This window comes from Danio aesculapii, chromosome 7 (genome assembly GCF_903798145.1).
Source record: "Danio aesculapii chromosome 7, fDanAes4.1, whole genome shotgun sequence".
Taxonomy (NCBI): domain Eukaryota; kingdom Metazoa; phylum Chordata; class Actinopteri; order Cypriniformes; family Danionidae; genus Danio; species Danio aesculapii.
In genome coordinates this window covers 33,605,399-33,628,633 of record NC_079441.1, presented here as the reverse complement: position 1 = coordinate 33,628,633, position 23,235 = coordinate 33,605,399, and the positions used below count along the sequence as shown (strand labels likewise).

The window sequence follows — 23,235 nt, the reverse complement described above, 5'->3', positions numbered from 1 at the left end:
CAACCTAATGAGTAAATGGCCTGTGGCGCAAGCTTTCAGTGAGACACATGATGTTGATGTACAGTACAACTATTTTATTAAACCGTTCATGCAGACTGCTGCTGTCATTAAACAAATATATACGCATTGTATTGTAATGCTGATATTAATGAAACGTAAAGTATAAAATTAGGAAATGCAAAGCAATTTATATATGTATTTATTAATTTACTTACCATACGGAGCAAATGACTCCACGATGTAAATTCTAGTAATAAAAAGGTAATACATAATAAGTCATTTTAATGATCCAATTAGTTAAATCAATTTATTTCAATGTTTACATAAATGTCCTACGCATAATTTATTGCATTCACAGTAAACTACACAGAAACACGTGCTTTCGAAAGCGCACGACTGATTCAAGTGTAGTTCTGTATTAACAGAAACTACAACACCCATAAACCCAGTGCGTTCGTGTGTGTATGTGTGTGTCTGTGTGTGTGCGCGCGCGCGAGTGACTGAGTGCGTGTGTGCGCGCGCTTGTGTTGTCTGCCGACTTGGCTGACGTCACCGCTGGAACTGCCCTGTCACGCGCTGTTAGTAAAAGTTGGGATAGGAGCTAGAGACGGAGAGCAGCAGCGAAATTACGGACGAACTCGATCAACGGTCGCGCTGACGCACAACGCTCACCCCCCCTTCACGCCACGGGCTAAAAAAAAAAGTTCAGACAGTCGCTGCGAGTTCGCTGAATCCCTGCAGAAGGTCGAGCAGTTTGGATTATTCTGAGGGACAAGCAATAATATTTTCTGCTCGGACTTAGAGAAGTACAGCACGGAGGAAAAGTTTAAAAGTTTTGCCTTCAATATTAGTCAATGTAGTGAGTTCATTAAAGAGTCGGTGTACATAGACGGGTGAGCCCGAGCTGTCAAACCCGATGACTACTGCAAACTGCCCCGGGAATGAAGAGCTGGACTTCAGACTGATCTTTGGGGAGGACGGGCAGCAGCCGCCGCTAGGCCCCGCAGGTTAGTGCCTCTACTTCGGGATACTCTCGCATAGTCTATCGGTATAGATCAACTCCTGAATCTTTCATGGATAGCAAAGGCGAAACACGTTATTAAAAGCAGCAGCGCGCGCCGCTGAAACCACGTCGCTCGCCGGCTTTTCTCTTCATACCAGCAGCTGCAGTTTTGTTTAGTTTTTGTGCGGTTGTAAATTCAGCCAATGAAAACGAGAAGCGGCAAGTTTAGGCGGCCGAGTGAACTAATGTATAACCAAGAAGCACCTGGACACCCTGTCCTGAAGACGGTCATAGCGGCTCCAAACCTAGTTAGCTGCCTGCCTTGACAGCCTTTTTGAACAACATTGGCGCCTTTAAGTGGTTTGAGACAGATCCACATCAGTCTGACAGCTGCCGCACAGTCGAATGCTATAAAAGTTTCTGTTATCACTCGCCCCTGCCTTCAACTTGAGCACATGGAAAGAGTTTCAAACCAAAAGTTTCCACTAATACTGAACTCAACACTGTTTCGTTTCTCCATTTATTATTTGCGGCGGTACATATAGGCAGTAGTTAGCTCTGTCACTTTGCAAGTAATACAGATATATTATCAAATGCATGAATATTCAAATGAGTTCTCATTATTGTTTAGAGGGAGGTCTCTTCTGAATAGCACTTTTCACATGCACATTTTGGGGTAAAATAAATGAAAATAAATTTGGTTTGTGTATATTTTTATAATTAATCTAATATTTTAGAATATATGCTAATTCTTGTAATCATTAAAACTCTTAAATTTAAATGTTTTTGCCTATGCCATTTACCTCAGCTATGTTTAATTATTGGATTATCCATTATTACAGCCACAATAAAAGATTGCTGCTGTATAGTAAACACCTGAATAACAGCTTTCTTTGAGAATGATAATTGTGTTTATTGACATTACTGATTCATTAAACGTCTCTGCAATGGTAACCACACTAAATGACAGGAGGAGTTTGGTTATTTCTAAACACATTTGCTATGTCTGCAGTGCAGATTATCTCCAGTTTGCTACCACCAGACATAGCCTGTGTGTGTGTGTGTGTGTTTGTGTAAATTGCCTAATGAAAAAACAGTGTGTGAGAAGCAGCAACCCTATCAGCGTCTGTCAGTGTGCTGGAGTGTGTCGTGAAGGAAAGAGATTTGGCTATAGTGAAAGCAGAATGCCTGTTTGTGGGTGGACCCCTGTGTGTTTTTGCTGAAGTTTTGCATGTTTTTTTAAAAAAAAAACATTGCATGATCTGTGAATTGCGTATAGGGATTTCATGCATTACCTAGGCAAAATAGGACTGATGATTTTGTGTCATTTCAAAAGAATAATCGCTGTGTTTTGCTTATAATGTAAAATACTGCACTATTTAGGTTTGAGCCGTATTTGGGTGTATTTAATAGATGAAGCTTTGGTACTTCATAAACTGCATGAAAGGCTGATGCTGATATGCAAAATTTTATAAAAATTGATAGAAGAATGAGAAAAATCCAAAAGGTGGGAGGATATATTTGGACTAGATGTTGGAAAAAAAGTGTTCAAGTGGTTTTTTAGTCTGTATAGTTTGGACCCAAATTATATAGTTGCAGGTGTTGTGTAAGAATTGTGATTTACAATTGGATGTATGTGTTTTCTATTTCAGCTATATGCATGTCCAACTTTATCTCAAAGAATTATAGAGTATTAAGGGAAAAATAAACTGATATTATTATATGTAGAAAATTATTACAGAAAATGAAACAATTTTTACCAAGCTTTCTTATGACTCATTGTTTTGAAAAATAAGACCACAGTATATACAGGAAAATGCAATGGCTAAATCGGACTGAAAATACAAACTCTTTTTACGGTGTTGTTTTAATTAAACAGACTTTCTGAAAGGGAAATAAAAGCAATTTAGTTGTTAAACAGGTTTTATCCTGAGTTTTGCAGTTGACCGTTCATGCATGTCGAAAAGTCATCAGGATTTCAATGCGGCTGAAGGGCAGGGCTGTTGTTACTATACACACTCATCAGTATTTTCTGTGCCTCTGGCTGTTTTTAGACAAAAGATAACTGATCAGCTTTTGTCTTGTGTTTGTTAATAAAGCTGAGACCGTTTAATTTAGATTGGCACTCTCTTTTCAGAATGTCAAAATATCACCAGATACTATTTAATTTGAATAACGTGTTTGTTTGTTTGTGTATTTATGTCACATTATTTATTTTATTACCTCATTGACCAAAAATGCAGTCTTTATCAAATATCAAATTTATCAAATTAAATGGATACATTCATGACTTTATGACCACTGGAAGTTTAAATGTTAATTATTGTATGCATTTAAGACCAGGTGAGGAAATATATGTATAATTCAGATTTATTAAATGTTTATGAATTGTAGCATGCATGCCCCTTTTTAAGTCTAATTACGGTAATTCTCCTAAAATGTTATACATAGAAAAGAGAAACTTATGGTTAAAAAGTTCAAAAAGTGATTCAAGTAGAAAAAATACAAATATGCCTGATTCAACAGCAGCGTGAAAGGGTGTGTGTGCACATCTCACACAGAAGTTTTTGTGATCTATGACAGCAGTGGTATTTATAATTACACTCTATAAAGCTCTGTTAGTTTTCAGTGTTGTTTAGTCCAGAGTGAAATCTGACAGGAGGACTGTCTGCTCGTTTGGTTAATCTGTGAATATTTGCATTGTGTCTATCGTCACCTTAAATGACCCACCACAGATGAACGTGAGCACATGTGAGGCAGCTTTCAAGTGTAACATTTTCTGTGCATTTTCCCTCATAAAGTGAGTTATAGTTTTGGGAGCAGGATATTAGAAACTGAAAACATATAATTGAATATACACTTCTTTATTTGTTATTTATCTAATTTATTTATTTGCATTTTTAATCAATAAAACATTTTGATAAGATTAGATAAACCACCATGTTTCTGAAAACTAAAAGTAGCCTCTTTTTTTTAAAACAATAAAACTTTTTTATATAATAATAAAAATAATAACAATAATTACTGCAGCTTTTATCAAATTTTATGGTATTATCACAATATTGAGAAAATTTTTATATCTATAATAACAAAAAGAACAACATTTTTGTGTATTATTGTTTATAAATGTTCAGAAGAACTTTCAAGCAAATTAAAACATGCCAAATTGCTAACTGATTAGCAAAATATTTTTGAAATACAGTCCCACCCCAGCCGTCCAAAGATGACAGTGGACAGCCCACTAGATCATGTAATTTGCCAGTTAGAAATCTTTATAGTACTTAATAATACTACAATTTCTAACAAAAACTGTATAATATCTGCACGTTTTCAGTTTTGTAGCAAGCGAAACCTGTCATGATGTGCAATATTTCATGCATGCAAGGATCACTGGTCTCTCTCTCTCTTACGCGCTTTATCCTAAAGCGACTGCTGTATGCCTCGCGATTGGCTGACGGCGTGCAGGAATTACACTTGTTATTAAGCCATACTTGCATACTTACATGCTATTTCTGACTTCTAGTAGCATGGTAAACAATATAGGGACGCGTCACAGGTTGTCATTGTTTAAAAATGAACCAATGCGAATATAAAACCAACTTCAGCTCAGTAAAGCAGGCTAGGCGGAATAATGCTATTCACTTATGTTTTGTTGATAAACTAAATGAAAATAAAATTATCGATGTTGTAAAAGGTCCCTTATGAAATTGATAATAGTCACATCAATCTTTTGCTGGGCGATTTAAGTGGCAGAACAACACTTCTGTGTATATAACCCATTCATAACACAACACATTCTACATCAGCTTTGTGTGACTAAAATAGTTTTAAAACAGAACATTACCTGTCTAACAGAAATACTTCAGCCATGGTGTCATCTATCCTCACCGTGCAAAAGTAACTCCATTATTAATTCAGGATTTTAAAGTTTTGATTCAGCATTTGTTTTTAACGGTTACTCTTTGTCTCGAGTGCACATAAACACGTGGTGCGCGTGTGCATGCGCAAACGGTGGATCTGCGTGAATGGCTGTGCAGATGTACAAATCTACATTTGTTGACAGAAAGTTTGGGATAATTATCAGAATTATGGGAATTGTCAGCGTGACAAATTTTAATTGGTTGAACTTTTTTTTGTCTTTTGCCTTACCCAAAATATAAAGTTACATATTAATACATTTAGATCATTAACTTTAATCATTACTATCAGAATGTGATGAGACTTTCAACCAGCACAACAACAAATGCTTCTGAGGACAATCACCATCTTTAAGGTTGTGTTAGTTTAAAAAAAAACTATTGTAATTAACTTTTAGTTATTATCTCTATTAAATAAGGTGGTTACATCTTTTAAATAGTGAGTTCAATTAAACATTAACTTATAAACTTAATTACCATTACCTAAGATTAGTACATTTTTTAAAGGTCGTTTTTCCAACAGTTTGTGTTATCAACTGGGACCTCATTATAAAGTGTTAATGATCAGTTGGTCTATAAATAATCAGAACATTTTCAATCAATATCCCTGGCATACTGTAGGCCATATTAACATGTTATGTAAAGTTTGAAGATTAATAGCCTATACACTGGTTCTGTGATGAGCCACTACAAATACAGCAATCTGAATATTCTTGAAAATCACTCCTAAAAACTTTTAAATAATTATTCAAAAATATATAAATCAGAAAGAGCTTTATTGCCAGGTATGTTCACACAAACGAGGAATTTGTTTTCGTGACAGAACTTCTACAGTGCAATAGAATTACAGAGACAGGACAAAAAACAGATAATAAATATATTTTAAAAATAGAAGAAAGTAGTAAATGCATATGAACAAATTGACAAGTGTATTTGTAGGTGTATTACTGTATACAACGTTATATGTGCAGCTGTTATTTGCAAATTGGCATGTAAAGTGTGTTGTTAAATAAGTGTATATATGTATAAAAAGTATATATAGCATCTAGTGATGTCTGTTTCACAATTATTATCATAAAGTGCCTATGATAACAAAATCCTGCATGCTCATTATCTCATTATATTGTCTTGTTGTTAAATATCAGCACGTGTTCACAACAGAATAAAGGTTTTGTCCTTTGTTTGTAAGGCAGAGGTGGAGTGAGTGCAGTAAAAGTGGCCTCTGCCATTGCAGAGGTGGCTGTAGTAGGGCCAGAAGGTGCTCTCTCAGGGCTGAGTAAAGTCAGATAGTGTGGAGCTGTCTGGCATAGTGCCCGGGCACAGCATGTGGTCTTCAGATGGCAGTGGAATTCAAGGGGAGGGGCACAAGACAGAAAAAGGAAAGAGGGTTGAGTCTTTCTCTTTTCTTCACTTTCTCTGTCTTTCATTTCCATCAGTGATAGACCTAATGTGACGTGAATGTGATTTTATTATTTATTTAATTATACTTATACTTTTTATAGTTTATACTTATACTTTTTTAAAGTGTGGTCATCTTTCGAGAGTCTGCAGGGTCTGAAAAACCAGGTCGTCTGAGTGCATGAGAGCACCAGTCTTGAAGTAGTTTTTGAGTGGGTTGCTGAAAAAGGCAGAGCGTGCAGGGTTTAGTGTCTGTGCATGCATCTGCTCATCTGGCTGGCTGGCTGTCTAAGTCGTGGGAAAGACTGAAATTACATCGCTCTCTGGGTGGGTTATTTTAAGCCAGAGAAAAAGTGGCAGAGGGCAGACTGCAGGTTTGCTAGTCCCGTCAGAGGAGAACTGCCCCCTCGGCTAGCAAGTGCCACTGGACGAATCGCCGCACATTTTCGGCCCCGCACCGCCTCGTGTTGTGTGTCCCGAGCAGCAGAGAAGTGTTAAAATGCTGTGCGCTACGTCCACAGGTGAGGCCGCAGACTCAGGTGCTGCATTGACGCTTGTTGGTCAGGGAGCGAGTAACGCGTGCTAGCTCATCCTGCCAGCTTTATTTAGACAAACAGCATGACTGCAAGTCACTAGTTTGGTAGGATGTTATCAAGCTTACATATTCTGACAAAATGAAAGTGAGGAGGGATATTTAAATGAAAATGGTTGCTGCTGCTTTCAATGGGAAACATCACTGTTTGGTTTTTCATACTTGAAGGAATCGTTCACCCAAAGATGAAAAGTCATCACTTACCCTCCATGTTTCAAACTAGGCATGAGCCGGTATAAGATTCTGGTGGTATGATAACCTTGGATAAAAATATCCCGGTTTCACGGTATTGGGATTACAGCTCTAAAATATGTTATTTTTAAATGTCCGGGTAAAATACTAAAACTTTTCCGCATTTAAACACAATATATTTTATTTTGAGAAACATTTAAAATATTTTAGAGCAGTAAACATGTCAGGCTAAATAATTCAAATGAATCATTGACTTCTGCTCTCTTCATTTGTTTCAAAAACAGATTTCTTTACAATTTTAAACAGCATCTTTGGATATCTTTTCTGCTGGAGATGCTGTTGTCTTAAAAAACAAACAAAAAAAAGTAAACAAATCTTACATATACTGTAGGAACGCTATAGCAGAAAATTTAGCTGTTTTTAAAACCTTGACTTTTCCAAAAGCGATATACCTTGAAAACGGTTTAAACCAGTTTGAGTTTCTTACTTCTGTTGAACAAAATATTTCTTTTGAAGAATGTTGATAACTAGTAGTCTGTCTTATTTTTTTTCTACTATAGAAGTCAGTTGCAACTGGTTACCAACATTCTTTTTTTCAGACAGTTTAATATGAACAAATAAAAAGTTAAGGGAGCTTTTGCTGTCAATGGTGCCAGCTTTAAGCGTTCAAAAGTTTATTTATGTTAAAGAAAGATACATTTAAATATATTTTATATAAGCTTGTTGAATGTGCCCAGGATTTGAAACAGGCTATCAGTGCAGACTCCTTTTAACCTCTGTAGAATGATGTTAACATGCAACCTAAAGATGTGAATGATCTGTTTGCAGTCAATCCATTTCAGAAAGAAATATTTTATGGCTATTGAATTTTCAGGTTGTTATAGAAGAGTCTCAATCTAGCAGTAGCTATTTTGGTCACAGTTTATTTTGATGATCCATTTGTTGAATTTAAGTTATATTGCATCTACATGCCAACTAATTCTCATTAGATTATAAGTAGACTGCTAGGTTGGGCTTAGTGTAAGTTGACATGAACTTGCAAAGTTTCTTATAGTCAGTTAAATGTTTGCTGAAAGAGCAGAATCAACAGATAATAAGCAGACAGTCTATTAATACTCAAGTGGACAATTAAAATAAAGTATTACTGCTATTTCTTTACCAAATTGTGTGCGTGTGTGCGCGTGTGCGCGTGTGTGTATGTGTAAGAGAGAGTGTGAGAGAGTGTGTGAGAGAGTGTGTGAGAGAGAGACTTCATTAAGAGAGAGAGACCATATTTGTTTGCAAGTGAACTTCAACAGCCATACCTTTTCTGGGTTAAAGGGGTACTTCAACCACAACAGAAAGTTCATTTGCATAATATTAATAACCAAACAGTTTGTTGCCATTGACTTAAAAAACCCAAACAAAACAACAACAACAAACTGACATCTCAGAATATCTTTAAAAAGTATATTTCAAACAATATGAGGATGAGTGAGTGATGATTGACTGTTTACCACTGACCAATCAACCTTTATCAGTTCGTTATTTTATTTTCCACAGTCCAGCAAAAGTGATTTGGTTATAAAGCTTCCTCCTCTTTATGTTGTCAGGCCTGTATTGCTAAAGCCACAGCAGGGCGCTGATCGTTGTCCACGGTGGTTACATTCATGTGGTGCTGCTGTTCTTATTTTGGCGAGCCTCATGTTGATTTGTTGCCAGTACGCAGTGTTGTAATACATGACAGTGAATCAGCGTTACATTCATTCAGGGCACTTGATACTAATGGTAAGGGCCATCAACATTACAAGCTCATGTCCCAAGTTGTTTCAAGAGCTTTGTTTGGCCCAGCTTAGCCATTAGCTTAGCTCCAGCAAAAGGACCATGTGTACCAGCCAACCGCCTGACTCATTGGGTCTCTGAGAAGATGTGTTTTCTTGCTACAGAGGGCTGTGTGAGAGAGGGTCTGAAAAGTGGTGGGTGCGAGGGGCTTGTTTCCTGGGGTGAGGCACGAGCAGATATGCTTGGCATTTGTCTAGTTTAAATTTAGTGTAACTGAAACCACCAACATTCATTGGATGCTAATGCAAAGAGAATATTGAGGTCTCAGAGATTGGCGTTTATAAAAGATAGTGAGATGACAGCATGTTGGGTGAGACGGAGATGCTGGCTGATTCATACAGAGACCTTTGGTAACATCATTTTGTTTTTACGCCGTAACTAAAACTAAAAGTTCATAGTGTTAGTAAAGTTTTACTTTTGTTCAGCAAGATGTATTCATTTGACCAAACATGTCAGTAGGCTAAACCTTGACATTGTTACAGTAGAATTGTATTTAATAGAAATGCTTGGTCTTTTGAAAGCTCCTTTTAATAAAGATTTCTGTAAAATGTTACACAAAGATTAGATTGGTTTGCCTCCTGATCAGTTCAATTCATTAAATCAAACTAAAGTAATACAGATTCTAAACAGTCACTCAACTTAATTTCATATGCCATTTAGAATTGTGCTTATATTTTTGTTAAAACAACTAAGTTGTATGCATCTTTGCAAGGTGCTTCATTTGGAAAGAAAAATTTAGGGATTAATTGTTTATTTTATTTATTTTTTTTATGAAGAAAAAAAAATTGTGGCGGAGCAATAGCCTAGTGGTTAGCATGCCGACATATGGTGCGGCAGCACTTCAGGGCGTCCCGAGTTCGAATCCCGGCTCGAGGACATTACCCAACCCTACCCCCCTCTCTCTCCCACTTCACTTTCTGTATCATTACTGTCCTATCTAATAAAGGTAAAAAGGCCCAAAATAAATCTTAAATAAATAGTATAATTATGTTACATTAAAAGGAACTTCTGTCATAATTTTACATTTTATGGTTATTATTGTTCTTGTGCTTACTATGTGGTGGTTCATAATATTTTCTGTATTGTCACCAGTGAAATAATGTTCATTAATAATTGGGTATAATTATCAAGGAAACCATTTGTTTAAGCATAATGACATTTAATAACCCTCAGTACGTTTGTAAAATGGCAAGGCAAGTTTATTTATATAGCAAATATCATACACAATGGTAATTTTGTATGAAAAGTTAAATTTAGTTTAACAAATGTAACAGTTAAACATAATAAAGTAAGTTAATTTGTCTTAATGAAGTTATTGGGATATTTAAAAAATGTAGAATTTTACAATATTAATGTTTTCATATATTATGTCTTATGTGTTTTGACGTATTTTTCAAAAACTTAAGAAAAAAATGCAACCCTAAACTTTCAAACGTAATCTGTATATTTAAAAAAAAAAAATGTTTTCAAACATTTACTTAAATTGATTATTTCAATCTGTAAACATTTATATCAGAAATGTATTAAAATATATCATTTTTGTTGATTATATGTAAAATTGTTATTATTGCAAATCTAAAATTATGAGCAGTTATTAGAATCTTTAATGCATTTGCTTTCTTGGTCAGTTAAGTGATTTCGTCCTATGACTATTGAAGTATTATTTGCAACTAGAAGTAGCTTAAAGAATGATCAAACATGAACTTGAAAGTGCAATAAATATCTCTTATCTGTTGTAAACAACCGTGGTTATATAAGGCGATATAATAATGTTTGATTGCTTTTCAAAGCTGTTGGATTTTATGTACTAATCACTGAATTAACTTCTCTAAAAATGACTTTTATTGACCTTCGGCATTGTTTAACTGAGGGGCAGTTTTGATTTCAGACCTTGTGTTTGGCATATTCCGTACAGTATATGGTTCTGTTGAAATAAAAACATAAAACCTCATTACCCCTACTCAAACATCTGCTAAATAGATGGATTGAACTCACATTTGGCTGAGCCCATCACTGTTATAAAGTATCTTTATGAACTCACCATAACATTTAGAATTTCACATTTGACAAATTTTGTAACAGCACAAACTTAGCAAAGGCCTTTTTCATTTTTCAGTCAGTTACACAACGATTTTCTTGAGCAAACTGCATCAAGATATGTTCCATTCAGTCTGAGGCAGCTCTCAAAACTCGAAGATTACAGGCAACAGACAAACGTGTTTTTGTAAAAAAAAAATTTTAATAAGTACTCAAAAATATCCAATGATTTGAAATGCATACTTTGATTTAGGCTGCATGGGATTCTGTTTGATCTTTCAGCCTTTCCTTCCCTTACACTTGTTTGTCGTGTTGTACCTAAGGTCCCTCGCTCTCCTCAGAGTCCCCGCTTCACTTCCTTCCCCTTCTTTTAGTCCCCAAGGCCCTGTTGCACAATTTACCCTCGGGCCGTTGTGTAATTAAAAGTGTGTCTGACAGCTGGATGGTTGTACGTGTGTGTGCGTCTTGGTTGTGGCGAATCACAGATGAGGCTCTGAGACTATCAGTGGCTAAGATGATGAGTGTATTTTGATTCACCGCAGCAATTATACTTTCAGTCATGTAAACGGCTGCTTTATCTGCTTTATTAATGCAGTTCAGCCCAAAAACAATTGAATTCAAATTGGCCTAGTTAAATACAGTTGAAGTCAGAATTATTAGCCCCCTTTATATTTCCCCCCCAAAATCTATACATAATAGTTTTAATAACTCATTTCTAATAACTGATTTCTTTTATCTTTGCCATGATGACAGTATATTTTACTAGATATATTTCAAGATACTGGTATTCAGCTTAAATTGCAATTTAATGGCTCAACTTGGTTAATTTAGTTAACTAGGCGTGTTGGCTATGTTTCCATCTAAAGATTAATTAAATTTATGCGCAAAACGGGAATATTTCATAAAAGATGTGTGAATAAAGCATCGTTTCTGTACAACAAGTCAAAGAGAACAAAATTGTCACTTCCTGATTAACTGGTGCCAAATATCAAAATTAAAATCAGAATTTGCTGCAGTGGGAGAAGCTGCGTGAATCTTTTCTTTATTTAATAAATGGCTTGCACCTCAGAAGATATGATGGTGTTTGAAAACGTGAAGATGCAGAGCACTAATGACATAGCATTAATAGTTTAATAAAACTAATACTGAAACGGTTAATGTGTTTTAGAATGACCAAAACAACATTTTAGGGTGCTTTCACACTTGGGTCAATTGCCTGGACCAAACCCAAGTTCGCCCCTTGCCATCTTCGCGGCTGGTTTGTGTTCACCCCGTGTTTTTTCATTCTGAACCCCGGTGTGCTTGCGTCATCAAGCTGCTATTTTAAATACAGCTGTTGCTAGGTGATGGCCACGAAAGCAAAGCGACAAAATGGACGTCTGCATATCACAGTCGCTCTGCTGTTTAAACTGTTACCAAAACCAAAATACAGAGAGACACTTGCGTTTATCTTCCGCAAAAACATTTAAAACGTTTAGAACATCACGTCTCATGTCTGCAGAAGTCGTTTTTGATTGAGACAAGCAGACATTATCACTGTTTGCACTGGGTCAGTCATGCTTGTCACTAAGGTAGGTGATACACAGACATACACACACACACGAATGAATGATATGAAAACTAAAGTTTGTTGTAAAGTTGGCAGTTCACTTTCATTATTTGGTACGATTGCATTCACATCAGAAGTAAACCGTACCAGAGTTCGCATGAATCGTACCCCAGATTTTAGGCAGACTCTGATCGGCTTTTATTCTAGCCGAAATAAAACAAGACAAGAAAACAAGAAATAAAACATTAAGACTTTCTCAGGAAGAAAAAATATTATAGAAATTACTGTGAAAATTTTCTTGCTTTGTTAAACATCATTTTGGAAATATTTGATTAAAAAGTGACAAGATGGTTAGTAATTTTCACTTCAACTGTATAAATATATTTTCATTTCTTTATTTATTGATTTAAATTTTTTTTATTTTTATGCTGTAATGAAACCAGTGGTTCCTCGAATAGGGTAGCATAACGATCTAGCAAGAGAAATATTCACAGACATGGTCATATAATGATGCCGAGGTCGCCCTTTTAGTGTCGCTCATCAAAAAGTTCTTTGGTTTCTGTCTGCTCTGTTGCTCACTTTGATCTCAGGTTCAGATACGGTACCTACTGGCAAAAAGTGCTTTGTGTGCTTGATTCATAAAGCGAGGCATGAGGTCTGTATTTACATTTCTGCCAATCGTAAGCTACTCTGTAATGTAAACTGCAGTTGGTCAGGTGTAAGATGCGAAAGCAACTCTATTGCTCTGGCTATTTCAGCTGTGATTGACAAGGTTGCCGCTAAATGAACCTGAGGCGTTCCCTCTGCCGGCTGAGCTTTGTTTATCCTGTAATGTTATCACAGCATGAGATGGTTTAATTAGGGAGCTTTATTTAGAAAGCAAACATACGTTCATGTTGGCTTAGGCTGCCATCACCTAGCACAGCGGACATCCGCAGCTTGTTGGTGATGTAACTGGCTGCAGAAGCGGGCCCACAGCAGTGACTCCACAGCATTGGTGAAAAAGCAGGCAGAAAGCTGTGAATAAGACCAGGAATAATTGAACACTTTGAAAACAAAGAATTCAATGTTTCTTTAGAGTCGACGATCTTGAAAAGAGCGCAAATGTCTTTTATATGAGATTACAGGTTTTCTTTTTGAAGATCAACCATTATTAAAGATACAAAACGCTGCAGACTGAATTCAAATATTGCCTAATATCATAAGTGTGTTATGTTATTATGCCGGTTAGGGAGCCAGAAAAAGGCATTTGTTCATCTCAGATGGCTTATCTTTTTGAAGACACGCATTGATACCATCATGAGACATGTCACAGCTTTTGTTCTAAAGCTATCTGTGCAGTGAATGATGAGCTTACTTTCCCTGTATTTCTTTGAGATAATCTGCAACGATGATCAGTGTTTCACATTTTATTGCCCTCTTTTTATCCGTTATTGGAAACTAAAAATTGACTGTTGAGTTTTTATTATTTTTATCTAATGATGTTGAATGTTGGATGTTTTTTAAACCCAGTTTCAGTTCACTTTAAACAATAGGTAAGAATGATTATTGTGAATTACCACATTCAAAATAATTTTTTTTTACATAATATGTGTGTGTTCTGTGTACATTTATTTTGTATAAATAAATACACACATGCATGCATATATTTGAGAAGGTGTTTAATTATATTTAGATATAAAATACCTATATACACTACCGGTCAAAAGTTTGGGGTCAGTAGGATTTTAAAATGTTTTAAAATACACTTCTGCTGCTCACCAAGGCTGCATTTATTTCATCATCATACAAATTGTAAAATGTTACTGCACTATAAAATAAATGTTCAAAAGTAATTTATCAGTGATTTTAATGATAAATTTTCAGCTTCATGACTTCATAGTCACATGATTCTTCAGAAATCACTCAAATATTAATTATTATTATTATTATTAATATTATTATTAATGGTATTAATGGTAATAGTAATAAAAGCAATAATGACTGGGGTAATAATTTCATTTAAAACTACGTACAACAAGAAAGCAGTTATGTAAAATTTTAATCATTATATATTTAACAATATTTTTTTTTCCAAACATTTAATAAAAGCTGTCTTGATGAACAGAATTAATTTCTTAAAAATAAACATGAAAAAAAACTGACCCCAAACTTTTGACCAGTAGTGTAAATGATACAAATGATATGTCAATTGAAATATATGTACCAAAAAAATGTTTTAGAGCTTTGTATTTTATGCTCAGCACAAACAAAAATGTAATAAATAGTGAGAAAATAGAACTGTGTTTTCTTTTTTTTTTCTTCTTTTTTTTTTTGTATCTTAGTTGCTTTTAAGTCTTAGGAACTCATGTGTTTTGCAGTATGCAGAATGATTCATCAGTTCTGGGTCTCTTACAACTGAGCAATGTATTCTTGCTTCTTGGAAGGATGACTAGTCATCTTTTTTCACTTCCTAAAGCAACAGTTTAGCTTGTTTTAAAAAAAAAACTGCTACTGTTGAAATCTTTTTGGAAAATAATGTATCTATTGTCAACCGGATAGCTTATTGGTTTGATGCAGCTGCATTCACAACAACCAGAGTTTGATTCCGTGGCCGAACCCACTCCCACTTTTACTGTCCTATCAACAAAAGCATGAAAATATTTACCCCCCAAAAATCATCTATTTATAGGCAAAACAACAACAAAAAACAATGTAAAGCTGCAACAAACAGTTATTAATTATTCAATTGAATATTTTGAATAAACCAATAAAATAAATAAACAAATCTAATTATTCAATTCATGGCCACAGTCAAACTGACTCAAAACAAAATGCACAGCCTATTTATGGAGTGTATTTAATTATTGTCTCCCCTTACTCCAAACAATAAGCTAATGTTTTGTTCTTCTACTGCTACTCGTTATAAAAATGCCTGTTGCTAAACTGTTTTGAAAGCAGCAAAGCAGGAAAGTATGCCTAATAAAAAAACAGCAAATCAACATTTGCTATGTGTGCGAGGGAAATGACCACAGAAAGCCCAGCTGTCCTCTTTCAACTCAGTCCGATTGACTGAGCATTCAGCATCGACTAATGAGACACACATACTGTTGCGCACACACTCCTATGCACTCCTAGCTTAGACAAAGGCAGAAACACACAGCCACAAACATTCAGTCATGCACACACACATAGACTCGCTGTGTTCCTTTGTGTTCTTAAGTGGCTGGCTACAGTTGTGCGCTACAGAGATGTTGGTGCTACAGGTGTGGGCTGCTCTGTGTGGCTTGCGTCAGAGACTCAGTGTTTAGAAGTGACGGCTCTGTGCCAGCAGTTCTTAGAAACAGGCAGTGTTAGGAGGCAGCTTGTTTGGCCGAGCGGGAACTCTTATTTTCAGTCTTCATCTGTCAGTTTTGATTTATAGTGATTTTTTTTTTTTTTTTTTTTTTTTAATATGGATTTGTAATGTTTTTTTTAGACCGGATGTTTTAGAGAGACTGTTCAATGTTTGATCTGTTGGGGAAACATTTTGTTTCTGTGAGTGTGTTCTACATAGGGAACTCCGGATTAGGTTACACTCATTACTATAGGCTCGATACGCACACAGAAGCACTCAGGTCAGGATGTTGTGTAAGCAATTTCAGGAATTGACCCTCTTTAAGGCAGGTGTATCTTATGGCCTGGAGTTCACACAGGTTGCCTGTACAGTGGACAAAATGTAAATGATGTTTGAGGTCACAGTGTATTTGGGTCAATGTCTTTGACAATAAATTTGTTAAATTTAGTGCATATAAAGTAAATAGATTGCAAGTTATATTTCTACCGTAAGGTTTTAAATTATGTTTGTGTAAATAAAATGTTTAAATAATGATGATATTCTTTTGAAGGGCTTATTTCTAAATTCTGTGCCTTATTAATTAACTTTTTTCAGATTTTTCAGTTTATGATTCTTTGAAACCACTATGGGAACGGAACCTAGGAGTTCTGTTTAATTCTGACGATTGGTCCAAGATCTGTCATAGTATTTTTCCAAAATGTACCTTATTTATTTATTTTACACCTGTTCATTTGCATAAAATGTTCCCAGCTTGTTTCGACCTCTGTTTTAGGTGCAAAACTTGTAAGGACACATTTTATTGCTTTTTATTTCATTTTATTGTATTTTGGTCTTGTGTTCATATCCAACCATTTTGGAGAGGGGTTCATTCTGCAATCCAGGACATAATTGGAAAAGTTTTATTTTCTGCCCCTCACTTTTTTTTGTTGAATGACATTCCTGAAGACCTTTTTGACTCAACCCTCAAACCTCTGTTTACAAACTCTTACATTTCTGGTTAAGAAATGGATATTACTAAAATGCTCTCAAATTTCAACTATTTCCATGTGGATTTCTCAGTTGTCAGTCTTTCTTCGTTTGGAAAAATTTACTTATGACCCCAACCACAAACAGGACAAATTCAGGAGACTTTGGACATCTCTCACTTATTTTAAGAGAGTTCTGGCTCCTTTTGTTTTTATTTATTTTTTTAAACTTGATATTTGTTGATACATTTGTACATTTTATCTAATTAGCAGCACTTGTACTTTGTTTGTTTGTTTGTCTGATTGTCTGTTGTTTGTACTATTTGAAAATCCTTAAAAAATTTTGATTATGTCTGTGATCAAGTGTAACTTGATATTTATGTAAAAATGAAAATACATCTGAGATGTACTTAATAAATATATTAAAGTGGACATGCTAAAACATTATTATACATTACAAAGTATTACAAAGTATTTTAAAAGATTAATAACTAATAGCAAATTGGTATGGTTGGACTTCCAATATTTAAAAATGTTTGTTACTTTTTAGTGTGCGTTTTAGTTTAACCATTTAAAAAATAAGCATTACTGATTTAAACATTTTGATGTGTAAAAATGTAAAGCTTTATTACACACTTTTTTTTTTCTCTGAGCCATTTGCATGTTTGACATTTTCACAATGGCTTAAATCTCAGATCTTGAGTTGTCAAATGATTTTCACAAAGCATCAGCAAAACAAATGACTTCGGAGAGAAGCTGGGGAAAGCAAAACACGTGTTAGTACAGTATGAAAATGATGTGGTGCAAGACTAGAAAATGCCAAAATGGAAATCGAAGAAAAGAAGATGCTGTTCATTTAGCTGGAGTGATTAAATGTTGTCACATCCTCAAGTGGTGATTTTTCTTACAGCAAGTTCTCAATAAACTGAAATGGGTACCTGAAGTAAGTGAGTGAGTCTTTGTAGTACATTGTAGTGCTTTCCTTAGCCAATAAATTACTCAAATGTCATTGCTAAATCAGAAGTCAAAACACTGCACAGATAATTACAGCTTGATGTTGATTAATCTATACCACAAGCATCCTTTAAATATTATTACAGCATCTGCCTTTTTTTACAAAGTAAAAAGTGGCTTAAAATTCTGAACTAAATGAACTATTCGTGCATAATTACAAGTTGATTAAAAAGGTTAAGTGAACTTAACAGTTTCTTCTTTTTTTAAGCAACTAATCACTCTTGCATTTGTATGAGGACAGTTTCTCTCGCAGATTTCTCTGTGCCACCTGATCCAATATTGACTTCTTTAAGCACCTCAATGTGCACACAAACACACAAACACACTGCACCAGGTAGGGACGGTGGCTCTCACCTCTGGGTGACTTTACTGGTGAAAGCCTGTGTATTAGTAGTGTCACGGACTGGGCAAGACATTGAGTGCTTCTCAGCGCACTGCAGCGATTTCCCACTATTATTAGCTTAGGAACAGCAAAGCCTCTTAGGGCTCTTTATTTAACCAGATAGCCAGTCTGATGTGAAGCTGAACCATGTCTGTTAGCAGGGAGACACAGGGTCTCCACTCCTCATAAGATTGCATTTGCTTTTCTCATCATAGATTATTACTGAGGCAGGTTTTGTGACCCCACTCTGAGGAGGTTTGGAGCTGAATGAAAAGGTTTCTTTAAAGGTCAATCAGCTGCCACATTGTTTAAGTGCTAAATTAGGGTTTGTTGTTGTAACTAATCTCAAACCGTATTAGTCACGACTCCCGATACTACACTTTTGCAGTTTCCTTCATTTCCTTTCAGCAGATGTTTTCTTGGTCGATCTGGGTCAGGTTTTCTTTTATTGACATGCTCAACATGCATAAGGTAGCAGAAATTACTTTTGTGTGTGCGTGTGCTAAGGCTGCACAATATTGGAAAAAACTGACATTGCTATATTTAACTTGTCTATAAAACATATTGCGATATTGAATATAATGTCACCAAATGAAATTAAACAGGTCTTTTTGGAAAATTTGACATTTTAGATATGATTTTGATGATTTTGTAAGGGAGAGCCTCCACAAAAAAATTAAGTAAATCATTCATAAACATTGGCGATTACAGTAGAGCAATGATACTGTACAAATAAAATGAAAAATGCTTTATGCTTTTTAATAAAAAATAAATGTATATTTTTAATATAGTTTTTAAATATATTCTTAATAAAATTAATACATTTAATAATCAAATGTAACATTGTATAGTCTTCATCCTATATTCACCAAATGTCCCCACAAGTAAAGCAGTGCCAGTAAATTTTGACCTTGTCTATCGTCAGTCTGTATGTTTATGGAAAGTCCCAATAAAGGCGTGTTTGTGAGTGTAAAAGGCAACAAACATTTCTCAAACCTTTTGAACGTACCTTACCTGTCTGTAAGTTGTTGGTTTTTTTTTATATTTTTTAAATATTAAATGTTTTATTTGAAAGAAATCTTTTTTTTTTTTTTTTTTTTGCAAGGCTGGATTGAAATTGACCGAAAGTAAAAGACATTTGTAATGTTACTGAGGTTCTCTTTTTGTTAAAAAAATCTCTCTTCATTTTATTTTGATTTTTCTATTCAACAAGGTATTCTGTAAGAAAAATGTTGTTCACACAATAATATTAAACTAAAGAAGAGAACCCTTTTCAATGTACAGTACTGTAGATAATAATAAAAAAAACATTTCATGATCACCAATCAGCATGGTTTGTAAAGCATCCTGGAACACTGAACATTGGTGTAATGGATTCTGATAAAACTTTGCTGTCCCATTAATGAATTGCATTTTAAAACATAAAAACAGGAAACGATTATCAAAAATTGCATCATTTCACAAAATTGCCATTTTTTTACTCTATTTCTGATCAAATATATGCAGTCTTAGTGAGCTTATTTCATACAAATTAGTGCCGAGCAAAGATTAATTGCGATTAATTGCATTCAAAATAAAAGTTTGTTTTCACATATGTATTATATATATTTATTATGTATAAGTGATACACACCTACATTAACTAGGCAAAATTATTTTCTTACAGAAATATTCATTCATTCATTTTCTACCGCTTTTCTGGGGCTGGGTCATGGGGGCAGCAGTCTTAGGAGAGAACCCCAGACTTCCCTCTGCCCAGACGCTTCCTCCAGCTCCTCTGAGGGGATCCCGAGGCGTTTCCAGGCCAGCCGAGAGACATAGTCTCTCCAGCGTGTCCTGGGTCTTCCCCGAGGCCTCCTCCCGGTGGGACATGCCTGGAACACCTCCCTAGGTAGGTGCCAAGGAGGCATCCGAAACAGATGCCCGAGCCACCTCAGCTGACTTCTCTTGATGTGGAGGAGCAGCGGCTCTTACCCTATCCATAAGGGTGCGCCCTGCCACCCTTCGAAGGAAACTCATTTCGGCCGCTTGTGTCCGAGATCTTGTCCTTTCGGTCATGACCCAAAGCTCATAACCATAGGTGAGAGTAGATTGACTGGTAAATCGAAAGCTTTTCTTTTCGGCTCAGCTCCTTCTTTACCACAACGGACTGGTACATCGACCTCATTACTGCCGCTGCTGTACCAATCCGCCTGTCAATCTCACGTTCCATCCTTCCCTCACTCGTGAACATAACCCCGAGATACTTGAACTCCTCCACCTGGGGTAAGGACATTCCTCCAACCTGGAGATGGAAAACCACCATTTTCCGGTGGAGTACTATGGCCTCGGACTTGGAGGTGCTGATCCTCATCCCAGCCGCGTCACACTCGGCAGCCTCAGTGCATGCTGAAGTTCCATGTTTGATGAAGCCAACAGAACAACATCGTCTGAGAACAACAGAGATGAAATCCTGTGGTCCCCGAACCGGACCCCCTCCAGCCCAAGGCTGCGCCTTGAAATTCTGTTCATAAAAATTTTGAACAGAATTGGTGATAAGGGGCAGCCATGCCGGAGTCCAACATGCACTGGAAACAAGTCGACTTGTTGCCGGCAATGCGAACCAAACTCCTACTCTGTTCATACAGTGACCTCATACTCCCCGAGCACCCTCTACAGAATGCCACGAGGGTTACATAAATATTTAAATGTAAATATATTTTGTTTTATTTCTATATACTTTTAACAAAATATAAATATTTTCTCAATTATATATGCGTACATATGTATGTATGCATGTATGTATGTATGTATATATCTATGTATGCAAGTATTTATATATATATATATATATATATATATATATATATATATATATATATATATATATATATATATATATATATATATATATACAGAAACACACATGTATTTTGTTAAAGCAAACTTTTTTTGGATGCTATTAATCTTTTCTCCGCAGTAATAAAAATTATAAATACTTACCAACCCCAAGCCATAAAACATTTGTTTAGCAGGTTTGTGAAAAATGAATGTCAATATGAAAAAGTGCTTGAGTGTTTTATTGTAGGCACAGTGCGACAACGGGACATGCTTCAGTGTGAGTATTAAGCCCCATGCCATGCTAAAGCTTCGGTGCTTTTTTGCTTTTACTGAGGGATGATGCAGATGTCACAGCACAGAATTTATCTTTATCTTTATCATGTGAGCTGATGGCCAGTGGATGGTCACACCGCTTTCATCATTGCATTCGTTAGCTCTGCAAGGGAGTCTGAGAGGTCTTTTGGGGGAACAAGCTGTTCCTGGAGAGATGGTGCTCATCGCTTCTATTCTGTTATTCTCTTTTCTCTTTCTCTCATTATGTGCTATCATTATGTATTTCTAAATATATATATTTCTTTTTCTATTCATTTATTCAATTTTTGGCATCATTAGTGTGTTTTTTTTTTTTTGTTTTGTTTTTTTGCTTTTTGCTTCTTTCAGGATCGCCTATTGCAGTGTAAATTTGTTTCCTGTCCAAATCATAGACTAACGAGCAGAAACTGGTGTCACCAGACTTTGTTTACATTTTTTTTTTAATGCATGTTGATGGTCTGAACTGACTGGATAATCTACTGGAAATTCCTCAAAGGTTTAATTAAGCGCTTTGTAGAGCCTTCTGAAAATTCTGAGGATGCGTCAATAGTGTGTTTACTGTGACATATCTCTGTTAAAACTATCGCTCGCATCTTTGGAACCTGCCATTTCCATAAAACTGCTCTTCATTATCTTGTTTACCTTTCTTATCTTTACTGTGATAGCCAATGATTTTTATGGCATATTGGAATACTATATATATTATATGTATATTAGTTTGTAGTATGCTATGACTGTTAATAAATATGATATATATTTTAAATTTAAAATAGTTTTTGTATTAGTTAAATGGCTTTGTTCACCCAAAAAAAAGAAAATTGTCATCATTTTCGCACCTTCCACTTGTTCCAAAAACATTTTTCAGGAGTTTTTTTTTCTTCTGTTGAACACAGGGTTTGGAATCCACTTGAGGGTGAGTAAATGGTGAGTAAATTTTCATTTTGGGTGAACTATACACATACTTAAGATACCTGTTAACACCACTGTTTTCATGCTGTTGTCCAATAAGCATTTGGGTCACAGGAGATGGCATTTATCCTGATAGTGATGATGAATCGATAACATTTTTAAGAAATATCAAAATGGTACAATTACATCTGACAAACAAACGATCACAATCCTGGGGATTACTTGATTTTAGGTTATGTAATCAGTTTATGCGTTGGACAATATTGTCAGGAGTATGATTTGAGAACTAGGTAAATTCTTGCCCAGATTATCTCCTCCAACTGAAAATACTGGAAGTGTCCAAACTGAGCCTTATGAAACACTCAACCTATATATGACCCTGCTATTCTGCTGTGTTCACAGCACCCTTCATCTTTCTCTATTAGTGTCTTTTTCTCCCTTATTTCATCTCTCCGTCATTGTATTTATTCATGGTGCTCTGCTAATGAACAGGCAGCCATTGTTTGCTGGATTAATCAAGACCTCTTCTGTCTCATAAATGAAATTCTGGATGAAAAACATTAGCTTTCCTTTTGCTTTTTGATGATTTTTATTTTTGTCTGAAGAATTAGTGTTACTGGAATTTTTAACCTCGATACAATACCTTAAATATTGATATTCGATATCATTTTCGATACTTCAAAGGAAAAAACACAACAGTATACATATTTTTGATTTCTATTAAAAGGTAAATCCTACAATCTATTGTATTTTCAAGTCAAATTAAATACTATACCAGGTAGTAGGGCTGCATATTTCATTTCGGCATCGGTATCTCAATGTGATCACTCGCAATAGTCACATTGCATGCATACGCAATGTTGAGTCTTGATTACAATTCAACATTTGCATGGGTTTTTGATGCCTGTGATTGGATAATGATTTAATGATAAGCATGTAGGCATAATAAATTGTACCCATTGTAACTTAAACAATGATTAATTTTATTCAATTATTTTTATCGTTTAGT

General features: G+C 35.4%; 1 protein-coding gene across 2 annotated transcripts in view; it reads left to right on the top strand.

Annotated features, from left to right (window-relative positions):
• The first annotated feature begins 575 nt into the window (after positions 1-575).
• The window catches only part of nfatc3a (nuclear factor of activated T cells 3a), a 110,709-nt gene continuing 88,049 nt past the window's right edge, over positions 576-23,235 (top strand). Inside the window, exon 1 of one of the 2 annotated variants that reach the window (XM_056461760.1) lies at positions 576-1,007. In XM_056461760.1, coding sequence (XP_056317735.1) covers positions 917-1,007 — 91 coding nt within the window. In that variant the 5' untranslated portion in view covers positions 576-916. Of the gene's footprint in view, positions 1,008-6,734; positions 6,840-23,235 lie in introns of those variants that run through there. The other variant, XM_056461761.1, reaches the window with a different exon arrangement.